The sequence below is a fragment of the Nanorana parkeri genome, unplaced genomic scaffold (assembly GCF_000935625.1).
Source record: "Nanorana parkeri isolate BGI_ZX_2015 unplaced genomic scaffold, ASM93562v1 scaffold1548, whole genome shotgun sequence".
NCBI classification, from domain to species: Eukaryota; Metazoa; Chordata; class Amphibia; order Anura; family Dicroglossidae; genus Nanorana; species Nanorana parkeri.
The window spans coordinates 187,116-208,001 of NW_017307816.1; the positions used below are offsets into that span (position 1 = coordinate 187,116).

The 20,886-nt window shown below is 39.4% G+C and overlaps 1 protein-coding gene across 1 annotated transcript in view; it reads right to left on the reverse strand.

Annotated features, from left to right (window-relative positions):
* Nucleotides 1-20,886, reverse strand: part of ADAM23 (ADAM metallopeptidase domain 23) — a 176,564-nt gene that overhangs the window by 69,474 nt on the left and 86,204 nt on the right. The window contains exons 4-7 of the mRNA XM_018570527.1: nt 17,473-17,536; nt 12,098-12,180; nt 5,549-5,612; nt 2,266-2,338 (exon numbers count right to left, since the gene is read on the reverse strand). Coding sequence (XP_018426029.1) covers nt 2,266-2,338; nt 5,549-5,612; nt 12,098-12,180; nt 17,473-17,536 — 284 coding nt within the window. The remainder of the gene's footprint in view (nt 1-2,265; nt 2,339-5,548; nt 5,613-12,097; nt 12,181-17,472; nt 17,537-20,886) is intronic.

Sequence of the window (20,886 nt, forward strand, 5' to 3'; positions counted from 1 at the left end):
GACTGTGCGCCACAACTCTGGGTCTGAACGTGCGAATTGTGGCCGTCAGCAACTAGTCAATGTTAGGGCAGAACGGAGAGTGGCACAACTGGTACAAGACAACAGAAGGGCAACAGTGCAGTGTCAGATTCCTCGCATCACCTTTCAACATCTCGTGGAGTCACGAGCTGCCTGGCTCTTTCAACCTCGTCCCACAAATGCTCAATTTGATTGAGATCTGGTGATAGTGGGGGCCACCTAAACAAGATAAATTCTCCCTCATGTTCTTGAAACCACTCCTGCACAATACGAGCACAGTGGCATGGCGCATTGTCTTGTTGGAAGAAGCCATCTCCATTGGGATACGCCATAAACATGATAGGATGAACTTGATCAGCAACGATACTTTGGTATGTTGTTCTATTCAGATGTTGTTCCACACGAATTAAAGGGCCCAAATCATGCCAGGAAAACATGCCCCAAACCATAACACTGCCCCCACCAGCTTGAAGGGTTGTACTCATGCATGTGGGGTGCATGCTTTCATGCTGTTTCCACCAAATTCTCACTCTGCCATCTGCATGATCCAACTGGAAACGTGATTCATCGGACCACATGACTTTTTTCCAATGCTCGACTGTCCAATCCTTGTGTTCCTGTGCGAATTGGAGACGTTTTATCCTAACTGCAGGCAGCAAAGGTGTTCGAACAGGCCTTCGGCTACCACATCCCATACGATGCAGTGTACGGCGTACAGTGCGTTCAGAGATCATTTGAGAGGATCCCTGATTAAGATCTGCAGTAATTCGATGCACTGTTGTCCTTCTGTTGTCTTGTACCAGTCTTGCCACTCTCCGTTCCACCCTAACATTGACTAGTCGCTGACGGCCACAGTTTGCATGTTCAGACCCAGATTTTCGGCTGACAGTCAAGTCTTTAAACACTTTAACAACAGCTGCTCTTGAACATTTAACTAATTCTGCTGTCTTGCTGAATCTCGCTCCATGGCTCCGAGTGCCAACAATCATCCCACGTTCAAAGGCTGTTAAATCGCGTTGTTTACCCATATCTTCAGAAAAAAAATCACTTCGACTGCCATGGTAAACAGCCTGCTTCTCTATTTATAATGGTCTGGCCCTCTAGCAACTTCAGCGCGAAATTATAGCAAATTTGCCTACAAACGTCAGGTGGTCATAATAATCTGGCCACTCAGTGTATATACATAGTTGGGTAGAAAAAAAAGACACAAGTTTATCGAGTTCAACAATATATATATAATACATACATACATACACAGAGCTGGAGCATCCCCAATTCCCATCTCTTCAACTATCCCTTACCTCTTTCAGCAGTAGTGCAGTAATGGAGCAGGGAGCCTTGGCAGGTGGTCACCCACCCGCTCCCTCACAGCTTTCCAGGTATCGAGGACTGCGGCTGTTATGTGAGGAATGTAAGTGGCAAGTGTCACTGAACTGGTTACAGAGAGATCCTAGTGATCTCTCCACCGGCTAAGTAATTAAAAACACGGCGCCCACTGTTGTGTTTTCAGTGTTGTGCTCTGGGTAATTAGGGTGTGCCCAGGCACAACAGCCACAGCCCCTGCGCACGCCTATGTTCTTGGATCAAAGCTCAGCTCTAACAACCAACCAGACAAAAGAAAGAGTTTCTTTGCATGACATGGACTTCTAAACTTTATGGAACTCTCAAGGCATATGGTGGACCTGATTGGTCACTGCACACCAAACATTTGGGGCTGTCTAACAGCATCCAGATGTCTTTTGGTTGCACTGTTCTCTGTCTCATTACTGGCAGCCTGGCAGGGAGATGCTTTCAGTCAGGGCCCACAGAGTAAAACCAAGCATGTCAAATGACTGCTCTGGTGCTCTACGCTGTCTTGCTACATAGTAGTTTATGCAGATAGTAAAAGCATTTGTCAAATAGTTTTTGATTAAATTGAACCTATATATCATTTGGAAACCTCTATAAACGGCCATGAAAGCAGAGATATGAAAGCCTTCGAGATGAAGAATAAGGTGGGGGGTTCCCCTAGTCGTTTTGACATGGGCGTCAACATAGTTAGTGTTCACCTTTATCATGGGTGGACGTTAATGGTGTATCCACTTTCATACAATTGTCATGCTTCAATAATCTATTACATTTATGGTATAATATAGTTTTAGACTATTCATTTGTACAACAGAGCTTTAGAAAAAAAATCAGGAAGTAGAAAGGATATGAGCTGTCTTAAATATTTACAATATGTAAGTGATGGTGTGTGGAGCTTACCTGATTGGTGTAGTGCACTAGGAATTTGGGATCCTGGAGCTTTCTCTATGACATGGGGGCGACTTGTGCTTTCCTGAAGAACAACAAATGCTGGTCCAAATCAAATAACAAGAAGCTGGAATAATGCCGTTATGTGAGAATACATTTTTTTAGTCATCTTGTAATAGGAAATACAAGCTGTCAGTTATAAAAGCTGGAGTTGCTCCAATGGGGGGTAGTCACTAAGCCCCGAGAAGGATAAATGTAAAAAAAAAAAAAAGGTTGTTACAAGCAGCCAAGGTAGCTCACTACCTTTCAGGTGCATCTTAGGGAGCCTACTCCATTTTTCTTTGGCTTTCCATCTTTATTAAAACAAGGAATCCTCTGGCTCCCAATGACCTAATGTTTTTCCTTGTAGTAAATTAGTCACATTCAACTTGACTTGTTTTGCAATGTTGAAGATGTTTCACGTTATCTAAGCCATTTCTTCAGTTCTAACAAGTTTCATGACTATATCTCAACATTCATATCCACACAGGTGGATATAAATGCAGGGTTTTGTTGCGGAAACTCATTAGGAATGAATATTTGGCATGGATGAGCTGTGAAATGCCTGAATGTGACTAACTACTACTGGCCTGGAAAATGAGAACCTTCATGGAAGTTTTCCTGGTGTTTGAGAAACTGAAATGCATGCATAGGGGTTTAAACCTTCCCAGTAATTTTAAGTATAACAGCAAAAAGATATTTTATCAGACGTTATGATTTTAATACAATGATACATCTCTACTTTATTGCCTTTTTTGGCCTTTAAACCAAAAGTTTTAAAGTTTAAACCTTAGTAAATTCAGTGTAGCTGATTATTATCTTCATAATTTTAATATTTTATTTCAAGAAACCTGAGAAGGTATTTTTTTCTCCTGTACAAGTAAACAAAAACTACACACACATAAGTTTGTCATGAGTCCTAATAAAATAATTTTTTGCTCTTTTACGCGTTAACCCCTTCGTGACGGGAGACGTACAGTGTACGTCCCGTCACAAAGTGGCTATATGACTGGCCACGTACACTGTACGTGCTGAGTTATATTAGCCTCTGTAATGCTGGTAACTGCTGATTCTCAGCAGTTCCAGTTATTAATTAATGCACAACATTCTAAATCCTTTCTGCAGCAAGATGTAATTCAGTAGAGCAAACACCAGAATAAAACAATGGACTGGAAGGAGCCAGGAGATGCAGAGCTTTATAATGGATTGTTTCCTCTGAAACTTGGAACTTGGACTGGACAAACTGGGGGAACGCATTTGATAACATTCTCCCAATATGTTTTTGGGAAGCAGTGAACTACTAGACTTCTTGTGACCATGAAGTGGGGGGTAAACCCTGATGGTCAGCAGGATGATGAGAACTAGTGTCCCCTTAGTGCCCCTAAGGCTCACTTAAATGGTTAGGCAGCCTTGTTGCAGAAGATAGTAAAGGACTTCTGAGAAGAAATAGTAAACAGTTATTAATGCTTAATGCATTCAAGCTGAATCTAAGCAAAGTATGCTTGGTGTCATGATCTAACCCACTATCAATAAGATTAATGTCTTAAGCAGTGAGATATGTTCAGCAAAGGGCCAAGAACACAGTGCTAATGGAGACTGTATGTCTAGTACTGAATATAAATATAGCAAGTAGCAGTGCTCTTTGCTTACCTTTTAATAATCCAACCCATACCAAGCTTCATAAAATATCTTATTTATTACAAATGTAAGATCAGTGTAGTCTGTAAACCTGATAACTAATTCAATGTACACCTACATTTAATATTTTACTGCTTAAAATGTGTTATTTATGATATTTTGTTTTTTGAATGAGATATCAAGGAACATAAATTATATTTCTTAAAATGAAAAGAATAAGGTCACTTCCAGAATATTTCAGAAAGTCCCAGTGGTATGAGATCATCTGGTGGCCTTGGTGATCAGGTAACCCAGTGAATGGAGTAACCCAGTGAATGGAGCCAGCAGGCTCATAACACAAAAACCCTCACCCACAAAATATTCTGTGCAGGAGATGAAGAATATCTTGAACACTCACTGTCAGATGTTGCACATTCGGTCTAACAAAGGTAAGCAGTAGGTTAAAAGAATGAATCTACATATAGATGAAAAATAACTATATTTAACCCACAGCAGCACAATTATATGTAACTTACTAATATATATGTAGTTGTCAAGAGTGTATTTGTATAAGTAGCCTAGATGTACATTAACTTCAAAGTTAGCATATTTTTACAATATTACTAGCCCCTTGTTTTTTAATTTTCACCTCTGAGTTGAATATACTTATAGGGATGTAGGTATGCTATTTATTCTTTTTCTTTGGAAGTCCATATATTATATTTCATAATGATTTAAACTGTCTTAATATTGTGCACTATGCAAATGTTTGGCATGTAGTTAACATATTTCAAATTATTTCATGTCCACCCATAACTAAAATCAAACATTTTGAAGGCGATTTTGCAATAGGTTATAACATGCCAAAGTCATCTTGTAACGGGGTACAGTAGGGTTATATATTAAAGGGATGGTAAGGGAAAAATTTGGGGTGGACCTGATTGCAGTCTTTTAGAATAAAAAATAGTTTGATCATTCTTCAGTGTCTACCAATGTTTAACCACACAGACCTATGCTCTTTTGCCATTGCCCTGTACCCTCAGTCCGGCTATTATCTTTCTCCACCAGGAGTGCATTGTGATCCCAAACTGAACCGGAAAGCTCTTTACAAATGCAGCTCTTCATTTTATCTTTGCTTTATACTTTGATGTAAACTATTAGCAAGAAACCTACATTTTTTTAGAGCAAGCAACAGATTTTACTTGTTCCACCCTTACCCTCCCAATTTGCACCTACCAAAAGTTTGATGCAAGAGGCTTCATCATTTTCTGTGACTTCACCAACACAGGCAATCTATTAAAAAACTGTTTCTATAAACATAAGCATCATGAGCATAGTTTAGTTCCTCTGCAAAGGCCTGCAGCAAAAAAGGTTGAGCTTGTTCAGTGCCAGGCTCTTTTACTGAGAATCTTCAAGACCCTGTTTGGTTTTCCAATTCTAATATCTGTCCATTGTTGTTCATTGGGGCTCATATGCAGCAACTGACACTCTATGGACAGTAGTGTCAAGTCAGGTAGTGCATGGGAAGAACAATTTAAAGCACTGTTAAAGATTGAATAATGTACACATGTGCAATAACCTTAAACATGTAAATGATTGTTATAATTTTCATGATGTTCATGTTGGTGTGGATACTTACGGTAGTGTGACTTAGGTCCACTGGATGTATGGTATAGGTGTGGGTGCCATCATCAAACATTCCACTGCAAAAAAAAAGGTACATTTGAGACCATACAAGTTACCATATAAACTTTAACAATCTCAATAATCCAAATGCAGTCACACTGAAATTCAAAGTGTTGGCTAGTATCAGACACTAAGGGTGATACCTTCACTCCCTCATGTGACAGTGCATGGGCCACATGTGAGGAGGTCACATGCTCCCTTAGTTGAGGAACAGTAACACGAAAAACATGAAGTGATCCAAGCTGAAGCTGTTGCCTTGCGCACCTTTGAGTGCCTATTGCGTGCCTACAGCTTTTGGTTCTTAGTTTACATTACCTTGCATGTCTGACATTTATCCTTAAAGTTTCAATTTAGGTGGCTCTAGATAACATTACAAAACTGCAAGCTTTCTTTTTTTTTTAAGCAGTTCAATTATTTTGAGGTATGTTTTTGGATCATTGCCTTTTGGAATATTCAGCCTTTTTTGAGCTTCAGTTTCATTACTGATTATGGGACATTGGCTTACAGGATGTGTTTATGCACGTAGAATATATTCCGTCTTCTACCTGTGCACTATTTCCTATGCCATTGGCTACCAATGAACCCCCAAGCATCAAAGGATTCATCTTCCTAATCAACAGTTTTTAAACTTTTTCTTCTTTTTTTAAACACTTCATATTTGGAAAATGTATCTTTGCTAACAGTCATTAAAGAGTTCAGTTCTTTGTTTCATCAGACCCCAGCAGTTTAATCCATAATGTTTCTACCTTATTATTGAGTTTGCAAGTAAGCTTTCCTTTCGAGTATTCTTCTTGCAGATGATATTTGTGAAATACCATGGGGGGAATTTTTTTTCTTAAGCTTTATGAAAAAGTAGTAATGTTTTAGATATCGTGTTCTATTCGTTTCCTGTTTTGGAAGACTCAGTTATATATATATCAGCCTTTCTCAACTAGGGTGCCTTCTGGCTTCCTCAGGGATGTCTTGAAACACATCATCATGCCTTTCCATTGTGCAGGCAGCCAAGCCAACAGCGCTTTGGAAACAAATGACTAAAATCCAGGGAGAGTGGGATCCATTCAGAAAGGAAGGAAGTTCACTTCTGCTAATGCCTGATCTGCCTCCCATCCTCTGCCATGCTGCCACAACAGGGCCTCCTAATGTGGTGGTAGGGCTCTGATGTGGGGGGGGGCGCATCTGATGTGAAGGAGAGCTCCTACTGTGAGAGGAGGGGACTCGCATGTGAAAGGAGAGGACTCCTAAAGTAGAGGGGGACTTCTAAAATGAAAGGGGGCTCCTGATATAAAGGAAGACTCTATTGTGAAAAGGGGATTCTGATGTGAAAGGGGCTCTAGTGTAAAAGGAGCTCCTAGTGTGAAGGGGGCTTCTGATTTGAAGGTTTTTGTGTTTTTTTGCATGGATCTCCCTTTAAAATCCATACCAGAGCCTTACAACATCTCAGATAAGGGTCTGGTATGGATTTTGGAGGGGCCACATGTAATTTTTTACATTTTTGTTTTCGACATTTTAGACTGGGTTTTTCAAGATATTTGCATACTTTTAAAGGCTGTCATGACTGAGAAAAGGTTGAGAAATGCTGATCTGTATTACTGGATCCTCACTTAGCTGCTTAGCTGCCCCTGGCTGCTGGTGTTAGCACAACATCCTGAGAAGTTCCAATGGTCAGAATATTTATTAAGCTCTGGAATTATTTCTTACCTGATATGGATTAAGGTGTGATGACTAAATTTAAAATTTACAAAAATATGGCATTACTTGGTCTTCTGGGAAGGGTGCTTAAACTGCGAAAGTTTGTTTCCTGCAGAAGTTGTATCAACAGAGGAAATGATCAAACATGGATCAACAATGAAAGTAGCAGAATTGCTTTTCTTTGTGAACCCTACTATATTTTCCTCACTGTTTTATTCTTATATGTTAAAATATTTATTTTAAAATGTTCTAATGTTAATCCACCACATTGTGTTCTTGTAAAGATGTCTTTTGGACCATTTTACTAAACCACTGCAGCACTATTTCTTCAATAATATAAAGCTTCACTTCTTAACTCAATGTCATGTAGACTCCAGCAAGAAAGCGTTTAAGACATGACCACTTATTATTATATGGGTGCACCCTAACTCATTGTCTTTCCTGTAGACGTAAATATGCATGTAGGGGAATTTAGAACCTCTTTCATTGTAGAAAGAAGTTGGTGGAAAACTAAAATCTAAACAGTGGACAGACTTAAATACATTTTTCTAGCAGAAAAAGGTGACTACCAATGCCAAAGCATCCAGGTTTGATGGGCTAGGCATACAATAGTCAAACAATAGCCTCTTAGCATTAGTTCTAAGGATGTGTGGGATCCGTTTGGCTCATATAACCATCAGAAGACTTCTATGTAATGCATCCATGACTAGGAGAGAGGTTCCATATTGGCAGGATACAGGGCTGGGAAGTCTGACAAGAATATTCAAACAACGCAATCCCTCTGACATAGAAATCCCATAGGTGGCGCTATCCAATGAACAAGTATATCAAATAGTATAAAGTGCATCAAAAATATTTTAATTAAACATAGAACGATATAAAGGTAAATCACCCTGTACAAGACATTTAAAAATCTTAAAATGTAGACACAGCTTGCCTAGAATGACCCTAGTGTAGGACAAAGTAGTCAGAGTTAAAGTGTCACTGGTGCAAAGCAGTCACTGGTGTGAGTGGGTACACCGTATTGAAGCAGTGGATACAAATGTATCAATGTATAACTGGATTACTCACTTATTCATCTTGTGGCCACAAGAAAAAAGTCCATCCGTACTTCCGTAGTAGATGTCCCAATGATGACTCAATGGATGGTGTTCGAATGATAATTTGTAATCCTGGTGGTTATTCAAATCATTTTAAAGGTTGCATGGCTTTTCTCAAAGCCTGTCCAGTACAAAGAAACACAATTTGTCGGTTTGTCCATTGTGTGTCCATACGTTTTGTTTTGCCGACATAAAACTTGTTGTGTAAATGCAACATGTTTTATGTCAGCAAAACAAAACGTATGCTTAAAAATAGGATCTCGGATCATATAGCAGACATAACAGCCCGGGATTTAAGATCGCCCATAGTCAGGCACTTTGTTAACACACACAATGGACAAACCGACAAATTGCGTTTCTTTGTACTGGATAGGGTTCACAAACACAGACGGGGGGTTGACTGGGACAAACATTTCTTACAGAGAGAATGTAGGTGGATTCACCAGACAGAGTCCTATGAGGCACCTGGACTAAATGACACCATCAATTTCAGTTGCTACCTCTGACCCATATACCTGTCAAATATAATGTTTCCCTTGTTGCTACCTTTGACCCATTTTCCTGTCAAACATAATGCTTCTTTCTATTTTTTTCAATTACTTCTCTTTTTTCTAATTATGTATTCATGATGTCAGGATCTAGACTTTAGTTATACTTATGATTTGAGAGATCGAACAATAGGCCAAAGATTGATTCAGATCTTCATAATTTTATTTTTATGTTATTTTACCTTATATATTATATAGGTGTTTTCTGTATATGGATTTATTCTGAATATAATGTCTGTATTGACCTTGGATCAACCTCTCGGGATGGTGCACCTGTCCCCTCTCTTTGACAAATATTTATAAACGCAGTCTTTATACACTTATAATTGCACTCTGTTCATATAGCAGGGTACTAATGTTTCTCGCCAGAACAACGTGATTCACATCGTCTGACGAGTTTTTCACCACGTTTCATTAGTTTTGTTTTTTTATTTCATTTACTCAGTTTATTTATTAATTTGTCGGTTTTGGGACGGTGCTTCCAGCCAGAGTGCTTCTTTAATGTCCCTTCTGAGTGTTCGTTTGTGCACTTTGTATTTTGAGAAGTGCACTAACGAATTTGGTCAGACACTTTGTCCTACACTAGGGTCATTCTAGGCAAGCTGTGTCTACATTTTAAGATTTTTAAATGTCTTGTACAGGGTGATTTACCTTTATATCGTTCTATGTTTAATTAAAATATTTTTGATGCACTTTATACTATTTGATATACTTGTTCATTGGATAGCGCCACCTATGGGATTTCTATGTCAGAGGGATTGCGTTGTTTGAATATTATTTTTGAAACCCAGGAGTTCTATCCATATTATTTTGCTACTTTTCTGCGATGCTCCTTTTCCCTCGTTCTTGTATATTACTTAAGTCTGACAAGAACTCTTTACTGACATCTCTAATAGGAAATTTTCTTGCCAGTTGAATAGCAACTAAAAAGTGCTTCTCATTGCCCTGGAATCTTTCTGCTAAGGAAACTTCTCCCCCTGCCTGATCTAGGCAGATTATTCATTACTGGGGGAATCATAGGTGCCTAGTGCGCTACATTGTTTCACAAACTCCTGACCTTATTCTACCTGCACATTCTATGATTCTGATGAATTGATGTAGGAAAAAAGAGTTTGAGTTAATAGCAGAAACTGGTGCAAATCTGAATTAAAGTTTTTTTTTTCAAATCTTTGAAATGTATGTAGTTGATAAGGAATTTCTTCTGTTGGACATACTGTATGCTTTGCTGGGTTCAAATCCACCATCTTTATGACATACATGTCTTGAAAAAGGGAGGTTGTTTTTTGTTGCAGTTAACGCATGCAAAATTGATATTTTGGACCTAGGGACATAGCCAGACACGGAAACATTGAGCTAAAACTTCCTGATCCCAGTACTTTACCTAATTGGCAATTTTATTCCACTGGATCACAAAAAAAATGTGTGCTGTCTCATTTTTTTTATTCAATTACAATATTATAGACACAATATTATATACATAGTGCAAAAAACATGTGTGGCGAAAATAAATGTACATCAAGTAAAATGCCAGGTCATTCAAAACGGATATTTCAGGTCTGGGTAACCGCTAGCAGCTTGTATCATTCAGGGGCTTATTATGTTTTTTGGGAACGCTGGCCATGGGATCTTGGAATGGAGTCTCCAGGTTTACCCACCTGCCATGTCTATTATAAAGAGTTCTCACTCTTCCTTTTTGGGCTTCCTATCCATTTTGCATTGCAGTGAATCTAGTTGATGGGTGAAAGAAAGACTAAATTTTTGTGAACATGGAGGAAACATATAATTTCTCTGAAAGCTAGTCTCACAATCATCATAGGCCTGTTCCGGTACTTAGCACGCTACTACTCTGTGATGTCTGGAGATAACCTGAGGTCAAATCACGATGAGGGGGCACAAAGTCCTTAGGTTTATTGCACTGAAAGTGCCATTTTTGATCAGATACTTTCCATCTGTGCTGGATTATTGTGTAGCCCCTACCACCTTAAGTGAAGTGGCTACAAAAATTTTGTGATGCTAATACTGTGATCAGTCTGGCTGATTTATAGTCTAGTATTAGTTGGTTAATTCTAGGTGTTCTGCTATTGATTGCACCTACCTGTGAATGGAGTGTGACCCTACCAGAGTGGGGAAGCCAATAGGAGAACATTAGGGGTGTCTATGCCTCACCAGCCAATTACTAGGAGTTTCATGGCCCATGGTGCATGTTGGGAAAGTGCATAAATACTCAGGAAGTGCCATATGTTCAGGAGGGTCCGCCACCGGGCTTGGACTGGGGGGGGGGGGACACATGTATAAGGTTGGAGAAGCTGACTAGGCCTCAAGCCTGGAGGAGGCCACATGTGGACCCAGGTGGGGTCTAGAGATATCTGGGGAGGAGAACCAGAGGAACCCTGTAACTGCTGCAAGTGCCAGGAGATAGCATGGACCTCATTAACTAGTCTGGTGTCTCTCCCAGGGAAGATCTCATGCTCATCCATATTCAGCTGTTGTTCTACTGCACAGTGTGAGTCCCTTTTCTACTGAAGTATTTTCTGTACTGTAGAAGCTGAAAGGGATCGGTGAGTCTGGAGTTTGTCTATTTTTGCCATGGATGTCTGAAGCCCTATACCCTCATTCCCAGTTTTGCTGTTCTTTACTAAAGCATCTAAAAAGTCCCTAAAGTGACTGGTGCCCAATTTACTGTCCACATCCAAGAGTGAAATATCAGCCCTCCCTACCCTTTGGGGGGCCACCTCATGCCTCTGGGTGTCTGGGGGTGCTACAAGGGTAAATAATCCTACACTTAGAAATAATTCAGTAAATGCACTGAAATTGCCTCATTCTCGACTAGATGTAGATCAGATTCTACGGTAAAGCTTAGTAATGTTAGGGCAATACATATGGTTGGCTGGAGAGGATTTTTCTCCACAAAAAACAGAGTTCATTTTAAGACATCTCCTACTGTAGGAAGAAAGGAACTTTGTGACAGGATAGGATTAGTAAGAGCTAGGAAATCTGCTGGGGACAGCTCATTACAGCGGTCCTGAAGACCATAAAAGCCTGTGGGTGATTTACTTTTTTCACCATCCATCTGTAACTGTAATGTCAATATTGACCCTTTAACATTGTGTATTTTAATAAATGCATGCAACTGCAATGCAAAATGTTGTGTTCATGTCTCCTTACTGTAAACCATTGCAAGTAGATATTGCCACTCTTGAGTTCTTCACACCTCTGATGGTACCATGATAGTAGCAGTGCTCGCCTCCCTATGGATTACAAAAAAAGTGATTACAGTCAAGAAGTCAGTGAAAGTCAAAAGTGAGATTTCATGCTAGAACACCTTAATGAAACTATTTTTTCCCCATAAGTGTAAGTTAGTAAAGATTAAAAAAAAACAGAAATTATAGTTTTAGTTTGAATTCAAATTTAGGAAAGAGTATGTCAACTCACAATGCCTGAAGATCGCAGCACTCACATTTTGGGTAGATTGCTAGATTGCAATCTCCCTTTTGGGTAGATGCTAAGAGCTGATTCATCCTAGGGGTGTTCAGTGCAAAGACATCTACATCTGGGTTCCCTATTTCACCCATTTGCTGTGGCCATTACTAGACATTCTCCTTAATTTTATAATTATTGTATTCTTCATCAAGCTGAAAGCAGTTGCAAGTATAAGACTACATAATAGAAGGTTTCAACCCCTTATGTTTTCAACCAGTAACCTCCCACCATTGTTTAAAATCTAATTGTTCTAACTTTAACATTAGTATTCAACATATTTGGTCTTACCCCATCCTGGGCCTCCTCTTGTTCAGGGTTATATTTGCGGTTTTCAAAGCCTTCTTAAATATGTACTTGAACGTGTCCTTGTCTTTAATGACCAATTCTCATAGTGAATAGCTAAAAAACTGAGTTATGGGACACACAATCCATCTCCCAGGCTCTGCTGGGTTAAGATTTCATGGTTCACATTAAATAAGAATATATTAAAATGTACTCAAGCTAACCTACATACTATTGCTTTTGAATGAATCAGAGCTTCATGGACCACTGATGCTGAGAATAAAATATTAATATTTAAATTTGTATTATTATCATCATTATTACTACTACTATGTTGATGCTGTGTGTTATTAGTATAATCATGTCGATTTTCATCCCTAACATACCTATGCCTAACATGTGCGGCGCAATCGTCATTTTCCAAAATAGATTTTGATTTTGTATAACAAAAGTTGAGAAAAACAAGCACTTGACGTGCCACAACATAACAATACAAGCAGGAGTAGTCATTCTGTACTTTGTAAACAAAGGGAGTCACAAGCATAGCTACCATAAGCATCGTCAATCGTAATTTTCATACACAGGCACACCTGGCACATGTTTGAGTTAGTATGTGTGTGTGTTTGCCTGGGTGGGAGACTTCCACTTGTTTGGGTGTTTTTAAATTTATTGTGCTTAACTTTATTTTTTAAACGTTTTTATTTGATTTCATTACTATCACATTGTGGGCTCACAAGCCCGCCACGTGGAAGCACTTTAGCAATGACAGGTGCTCTTTAAGGACACATTAGGGGTCTAGACCCCTAATGTCACCTTTGCAGCCCATTGAAGCTCATCAAGCACAGATTGTACTTGTGCAGTTTCTTCCCCAGCCTCTCTGGTCAGAGAATGATAGCTCAGACACCAAAAGTAATGAAATCATTAACAAATGGCCTGTGGAAATGATTAGGTGACTGTAATCTCCCAGTGGCTGATTACAGGGGCCTGCTGCTGCCGACATAAAAGGGTTGAAGGTTCAACACAAAGTATTTACATATTTTGTAAAAGCACCTTAAACATACCCTCTCATCTCTCCATCTATAAGCATTGTGGAGAAATTATTTCCAATTTTCACAACACAAGCATTGAAATCTGAGGTTCTTTCTGTGGAGAGCAGATCTTGGCAGGCTTACAGCCTTGTAATGTAAACACATAGCAGGTACTTCTAGGCTTTTAGCAACTGAAGTTTAAAAACACACAACTTGTCCAACCCAAAGCAGCTTGGCTTTACTGATGGAAGATCATATCAGGGTAATCTGATTTAATTATTTGACAATGTTACAATGTTTCAGACCAGGGTGGTGCTGTCTACAGTGTGTGTACTGTTCCACATTACGATCTCATAAAAAAGCTAGGACTTAACCCTTGGGTGGTTTAGTGGATAAGCAGTTGGCTAAAATAAATATATCAAGAGTGTGATTGTAAATGGAGGAGGAGTAGACTACCTCCAGGTACACCTGCATTGAATTTATCGACTGCATTAATATGCTCCCACTTGGAGACTCATATAAATAGAGTTAGGACCACACTTTGCAGAGGTGCCTTGACGGGACGGTGTGGCTTATACATATTTTTGTCCAAAGGTTTGTGCAACTAAAACCTCTGCTTTTAACGCATACTGTTGACAGTAGGGATGCACCGATACCGATACAAGCATCGGTATCGGCGGCGATACCGAGTATTTGCATGAGTACTCGTGCAAATACTCTGATACATAAAACGAGTACCTGTGCCGCGTCCGCCATCTTCAGGGACCCGAATCCGCCGCACACAGGACCTCCATCGCGTCTTCAATGAAGCAAGATGGCCGCGACCTCCTCTGTCATCTGCTCCATTCTGACCTCTTCTCCCGCTGATTGGCCGATTGGATGATTGACAGGCTTCCTCACCAGTCAGGAGTGACTGGTGAGGAAGCCTGTCATCATCCAATCGGCCAATCAGCGGGAGAAGAGGTCACGCAGTGTGCAGCTTCTAAGAAGATAAGCTATTAGCGTAGCGGGAGTGATGCAAAATGCGCAGCCGGCTTCATCGCTATGCTAATAGCGTATCTTCCCAGAAGCTGCACACAGCGCTCGCCGGTTTAAGTAGTCACCAGCACATGCTGTATGCAACTTCTAACAGCATGGGATACGGGAGGCAGCGCTTGTTGGTGGATCCAGGAATCAGGTGAGTATTAGAAGAAGAAAAAAAGTTTTATTTTATGTTCTATTCTTAGTTCTATAATGTCAATGTAGTACTTTCAGGTAGAATACAGCTTCATAACATATCAGCTATGGAACTACAAGTCCCAGCATGCCCTCATTGCCCCTGTACATCAACCAGATATTGCCGTTGCCTGGGTGATATGTGTGTGTGAGGGGGGGGTGTACAGGGACAATGATGGCATGCTTGGACTTGTAGTTCCTTAGCTGATATATATTTGTGGGGGTGGGGGGTACAGTTCCAGTGGATGTTTATATAATATGGGGGGGCGAAAAAAAATTTCTGCCCCGGGCGCCCATAACTCTGGTTACGCCACTGGAGCAGATGACTAGGCTGTCACACGGAGTGGCTGAAGCAGACGGAGAAGACGACACAGCAGGTTAGTACTGACACACCTCATGGGGCTGGGCACAAAACTGCTGTTTATCGGCATATAGTATTTTAAAAAAAGAAAAACACTAACTATGTAGATATTGCTAACTAAGGCTTGTATCCCCCTAGTGGTCAAAATAGATAAAAACATGTCCAGACTGCAGACCAGAATACAGTGTGGCACAGCTAAAAGTGGTATCGGTGCATCCCTAGTTGACAGGGTAATTTGTTTTGTTGCAGGCTAGCTGGCAGGTGTGCTGGGGACCTTTTTGTGTTTTGTATGATTGTAAATGGGGTTCAGTCAGAACAAAGACCAGTCACTAGTGGTGTACAGCAAGATTCTGTACTCTGTCCTCTGCTATTTAATCTGATTGTAAGTGATATAATTAGTTTGGTGGACTAGGTATGTATTTTTGCCGATGGCAAACAGGTGTGCAATAGGATTGATGTGCTTGATAGCTGGAAGTGTTTGTAAAATGGAACATAATTTGTCATTGCTGGACCATTTCAAAATGCTAAATAATGCACTTAAAAAAAGAATCCTCCAATGAAGTACAATATTGGGGGTACTGTGTTGGCAAGACCTACAGAGGAAAAATATCCTGGGTGCCTATTTCAGATGATTGCAAAATAAAAAAAAACAGTGAGGCCTGGCAGTGGAAAAAATAGAATTCAGAGGTGCATCACTAGATGGATCACCAACGGGTGAGACCTTTATTTAGGATATTGTGCCCAGTTCTGACCTCAGTTAAAAAAAAGATATTGATAATACAGAACAAGTCCAAGGACGGGCAACAAAAATAGGCAACGGTCTGAGGGATAAAACATATCAGGAGAGACCGCAGAACTTATTATCTACAGCCTGGAGAAAAGAAGGGAAAGGGGGGGGGGGGCATGACTGAAATCTTTAAATATATTAAGGGTGTGAATAAGGTTCAGCAGGGCAGAATTTTCAATATGAAGCTGAGATTAAGAACACGGGGTCATAATCTTAAACTAGCAGGAGAAAAGTTTAGAAGTAACTGTAGAAAGTAGTGAATCAGTCAGCAGTTCATGAAAGTAAACATACTTGGAACAGACTTAGATATATAATTAGACAAAAAGGTTAAAAATAAATAAATAAATAAAAAGGGGGTAGACTTGATGGAGCGCTTGGCTTTTTTCTTCCCTCATTCTTCTACTTCTCTAGTAGTTAGACTCATGAATCAGAAACAGCAGCCACGCTGCACGGTACCAGAAGGCTTTACATTGCTTTTGTACTTGTTTCCCTTTACATGGAAGGAACACACACAAAGCTGTGTGACTTAATTCTGTAAATCCTTTCAAAAATAGCCATATGCATAGGGCTGATATATTGTACACAGCTGCTGAACATATTACAAACAAGTGGATTTAAATACTGAAGCTCAGATTTGCTGTTTGATATAAGTATAAGCTTGCAGCTATTTTCTCTTATGGCTCTCCAGCTTATGTTACAATATTTTTAGGGAACTACCTGTTTCTGCTCTGTTTTTGGATAAAAATGTAATGCAGAAAAGAGATGTCCAAAAATATCCAAATTCACAACCACTTAACACAATTCTGTTATTTTGCATAAGCAGTAAAGCTGACATTAACAGTTAAACATAGGCACCAGGAGCTGCGTATGCATATTTTTAATCCTCCTCTGAACCACAGGTGCTTGCAAACTCAGGACACTAACTGGCTTTTAGCACCAAAGTCAGAGCTATAACACGCTTTAACCTCATTCACTTAAAATGAATATTGTTCCATTGATCAAAGTGGAATGTTCATTGTACTTAGGTAAGTGGGAGGATGGTGGTGGCTGGCTGGTATGCCAAGGAGATAGAAAAAGTTATGTACACGGTGTCTGATTTTAACTCTAAAGGTCATGTTTACTAACTGTCCAGAGTGACAGGTTTACTTTATTTCTAATTTCTAAAGTGTCTAATATCTAATATTATTTCTATTGTATTTATAAATTTGTTTTCCTATATCATAGGTGTATGCTGTTTCTATCTGCCAATATAAGCTTTTTATTAGATCAGCATTTTCAAAGAGAACAGTATATTTATACTTTACAGGTGGGCAATAATGGCCTGTAAAAACTAATGGGAAGGGGTGATCTTTAATCTAATTGTGTGTAGCATAAGGATGCAAATTACCTTGTTAAGTATTGGTATTCCTTCATCATACTTAATCTCCACATACTCAGAGGACAGCAGACCACTGCAATAGACAGAGTAACACAAGTTGGATTACCATTAGACATATGAGACCTTTGTGACAGCATTAAGGCTACTATGAACTTTTAGGCATAACACTAACACTTCTTGTATTTCTCCACACTTTCCAGATTTTACTGCACAGTGCACCTTTTTTTTACTAAAATGGTAAGCATTTATTTTAAGTAGTCAAAATATATCCGAAGGTATTGATTTTTGAGAAGTTACTTAATCCCATAGCAGTAGGCAATAAAAAATTTTTTAGCTGTACTTAAACATATATACTGCAGACTATCAGAAATCAAATCTGCTGAACCCATACTTAAGGCTGAACTGCAGACAGATATAAAAGATGTGGAATAATGCAGCTCTGTATGAATTAATACATCAATAAATGTGTTTTTTATTGCAAGCAGTGTAAATGCATGCTTTTGAATCAGCCTCTGGCAGTCCCTTCTACAGCAAAGCTCAAACTAGCAACATCACTATCCAAATCCTTCTACCTTTATCTTTGTAACATCTCCAAAATACGCCCCTTCCTCACCAATGAAACCACAAAGATACTCATCCACTCACTTGTAGCCTACCTCTACACAGGCTATCCCCCTTCAGTCTATCATGAATGCTGCTGCTAGATGCATTCACCTAACCAACTGCTCAGTGTCTGCAACCCTCCTCTGCCAATCCCTGCACTGGCTTCCAATCAACCAAAGGATAACATTCAAAATATTAACAACGACTTACAAAGTCATGCACAACTCTGCCCCTGGTTATATCTCAAACCTTGTCTCAAAGTATCACAGTAATTTAATCTGCCACAACACAGAATATAAATAACTAGATGATTACCATACTAATGTGATCAGTTTCAGGGTCTTGGCAATCTTCTTATAGCCTAGGCCATCTTTATGTAGAGCAACAATTCTTTTTTTCAGATCCTCAGAGAGTTCTTTGCCATGAGGTGCCATGATGAACTTCCATTGACCAGTATGAGGGAGTGAGAGCGATAACACCAAATTTAACACACCTGCTCCCCATTCACACCTGAGACCTTGTAACACTAACGAGTCACATGACACCGGGGAGGGAAAATGGCTAATTGGACCCAATTTGGAAATTTTCACTTAGGGGTGTACTCACTTTTGTTGCCAGCGGTTTAGACATGAATGGCTGTGTGTTGAGTTATTTTGAGGGGACAGCAAATGTACACTGATATACAAGCTGTACACTCACTATTTTACATTGTAGCAAAGTGTCATTTCTTCTGTGTCGTCACATGAAATGCTATAATAAAATATTTACAAAAATGTGAGGGGTGTACTCACTTCTGTGAGATACTGTATATCATTTTTTTAAAATATATATATAGATACAGATGTGGGAAAAATTTTGAGGCTTCATTCCTCCTGAAAAGTTAAGAAATTAGAAGCAATTGCCTCATGTAAACCTGCATGCTTTCAGTATGTCATAAATTAAAGCATAGAAATTGTGAAAATATATAAAATGTTGCGTAACCTTTAAAGATATTCTAAAATGGCATAGGAATATTTTTTGGTATAAAAAATTGGATCATAGTAATATTTCAAACTAACTGTTTTCTGATATTAGTATCACACGTCTTCAATCTTGTAATGAGTCATTATTTTTAAATGGAAAAAAGTCGTCACTCTGCTGTTTGGTATTATTGTGTGCACAACACTGAACATGAGAAAAGCAAGTCTGAGATCAGAATCAAAATTATAGACCAGCATGTCAAAGGTAAAGGCTATATGACCATCTCCAGGAAACTTGATGTCCCTGTAAATACCGCTGCACATGTTATTAAGAAGTTTAAGGTCCATGGGAGTGTAGCCAACCTCCCTGGACACAGCCGCAAGAGGAAAATCTACCTCTGGATTGAACAGAAAGATAGGATGAATGGAAGCCAAAGAGCCAAGGAAAACATCCAAAGAGATACAAGCCGAACTCCAAGGTCATGGTACATATGTCGCTTTTTGAGCAACAGTGAGCTTAAAGCAATAACATGAAAATGCCAGTCTAGGATTTGCTAAAATGCATATTGATTAACCACAACACATCTGGGAGAATGTCCTTTGGACAGATGATACAAAACAGGAGCTGTTTGGCAAGTCACATCAGCTCTATGTTGAATGAAATGAAAAAATGAAGCTTTTAAAGAAAAGAACACCATATCTACTGTGAAACGTGTGGAGGAGGTGGCTTGGTTATATTTTGGGGCTGCTTTGCTGTGTCTAGCATGAGGTGCCTTTAATCTGTGCAGTACAAAACAGATTCCAGGAACACTTTCAGGCTAGCCATCAAGTAAAACAAACCAAGCTTTACAATGAAAAATAGAGGTTTTAGTTATATACATCTGCAAATCTATGGGGAAGCCACACTGCTGCGTCAAAGGTACTTCTAATAAGTGTGGTTCCCGAGTCTATACCATCCGAGTTTCCCAACTGTGCAAAATATATAGCAATGCACAAACAGATGTGGCTCACCTGGAGGCAGCCCCATCCTCCTAAAAGGTACAGCTACACACCAGAAGCCCAGACAGCCGCTTAAGGCCTTCAGTAAGTGTTGGCACCAAATCCAACAACAACAAATAAAAATGACAGCCCCTCAGATCTGCTTAGAACTAGCAAAAGGGAAAGGTGCACATGGGCAAGGCAGTATATGTTAGAAGAATAGATATGAACACAAAAAAGCGCCAAAAAGGACTACTCCGCCAGTATGGACCAATATAAGCACCAGTGTAATCAGAAACAAGTCTGTTAAAAAATATATAAATAATAGAAAGCACGTGTGTAGAAAGGTCTGCAGGATGCTGCCCCCAAACCAGCCAGGGAGACCGCAAAATCTAGGGAAAAAACACAAAATGTATCGAAAATGTATAGATCTGATGGGCAGACTCCATTAACTATAAGGGACCTTTATAAAGATTCAGAATGGGTCATTTTCTCAAGGGTCATAATCATAATTTCAGTTCATTAGTTCAGCATTATTTTTGTAGTGTATTGTTACCTGTAATATTCTTCTAACATAGGGAAAAAACACAAACAGGGGGCGCCTTTCCTGGTGCAGACAAATTTATTAAGATCAGGATCAAAGGTAGATAAAAAACATACTCACAAAATTCAGCATGATAATGATATAAAAAGTAAGTCCATGGACCCCGGAAACGCGTCATCACACAGTCTCCTCTGCTGACACATAGACACGATTGTGCAGCTTCCATAGACTTTCTGAATCTTTATAAAGGTCCCTTATAGTTAATGGAGTCTGCCCATCAGATCTATAAATTTTCGATACATTTTCTAACAACCATCCTAACAACCACTGTAAAATATT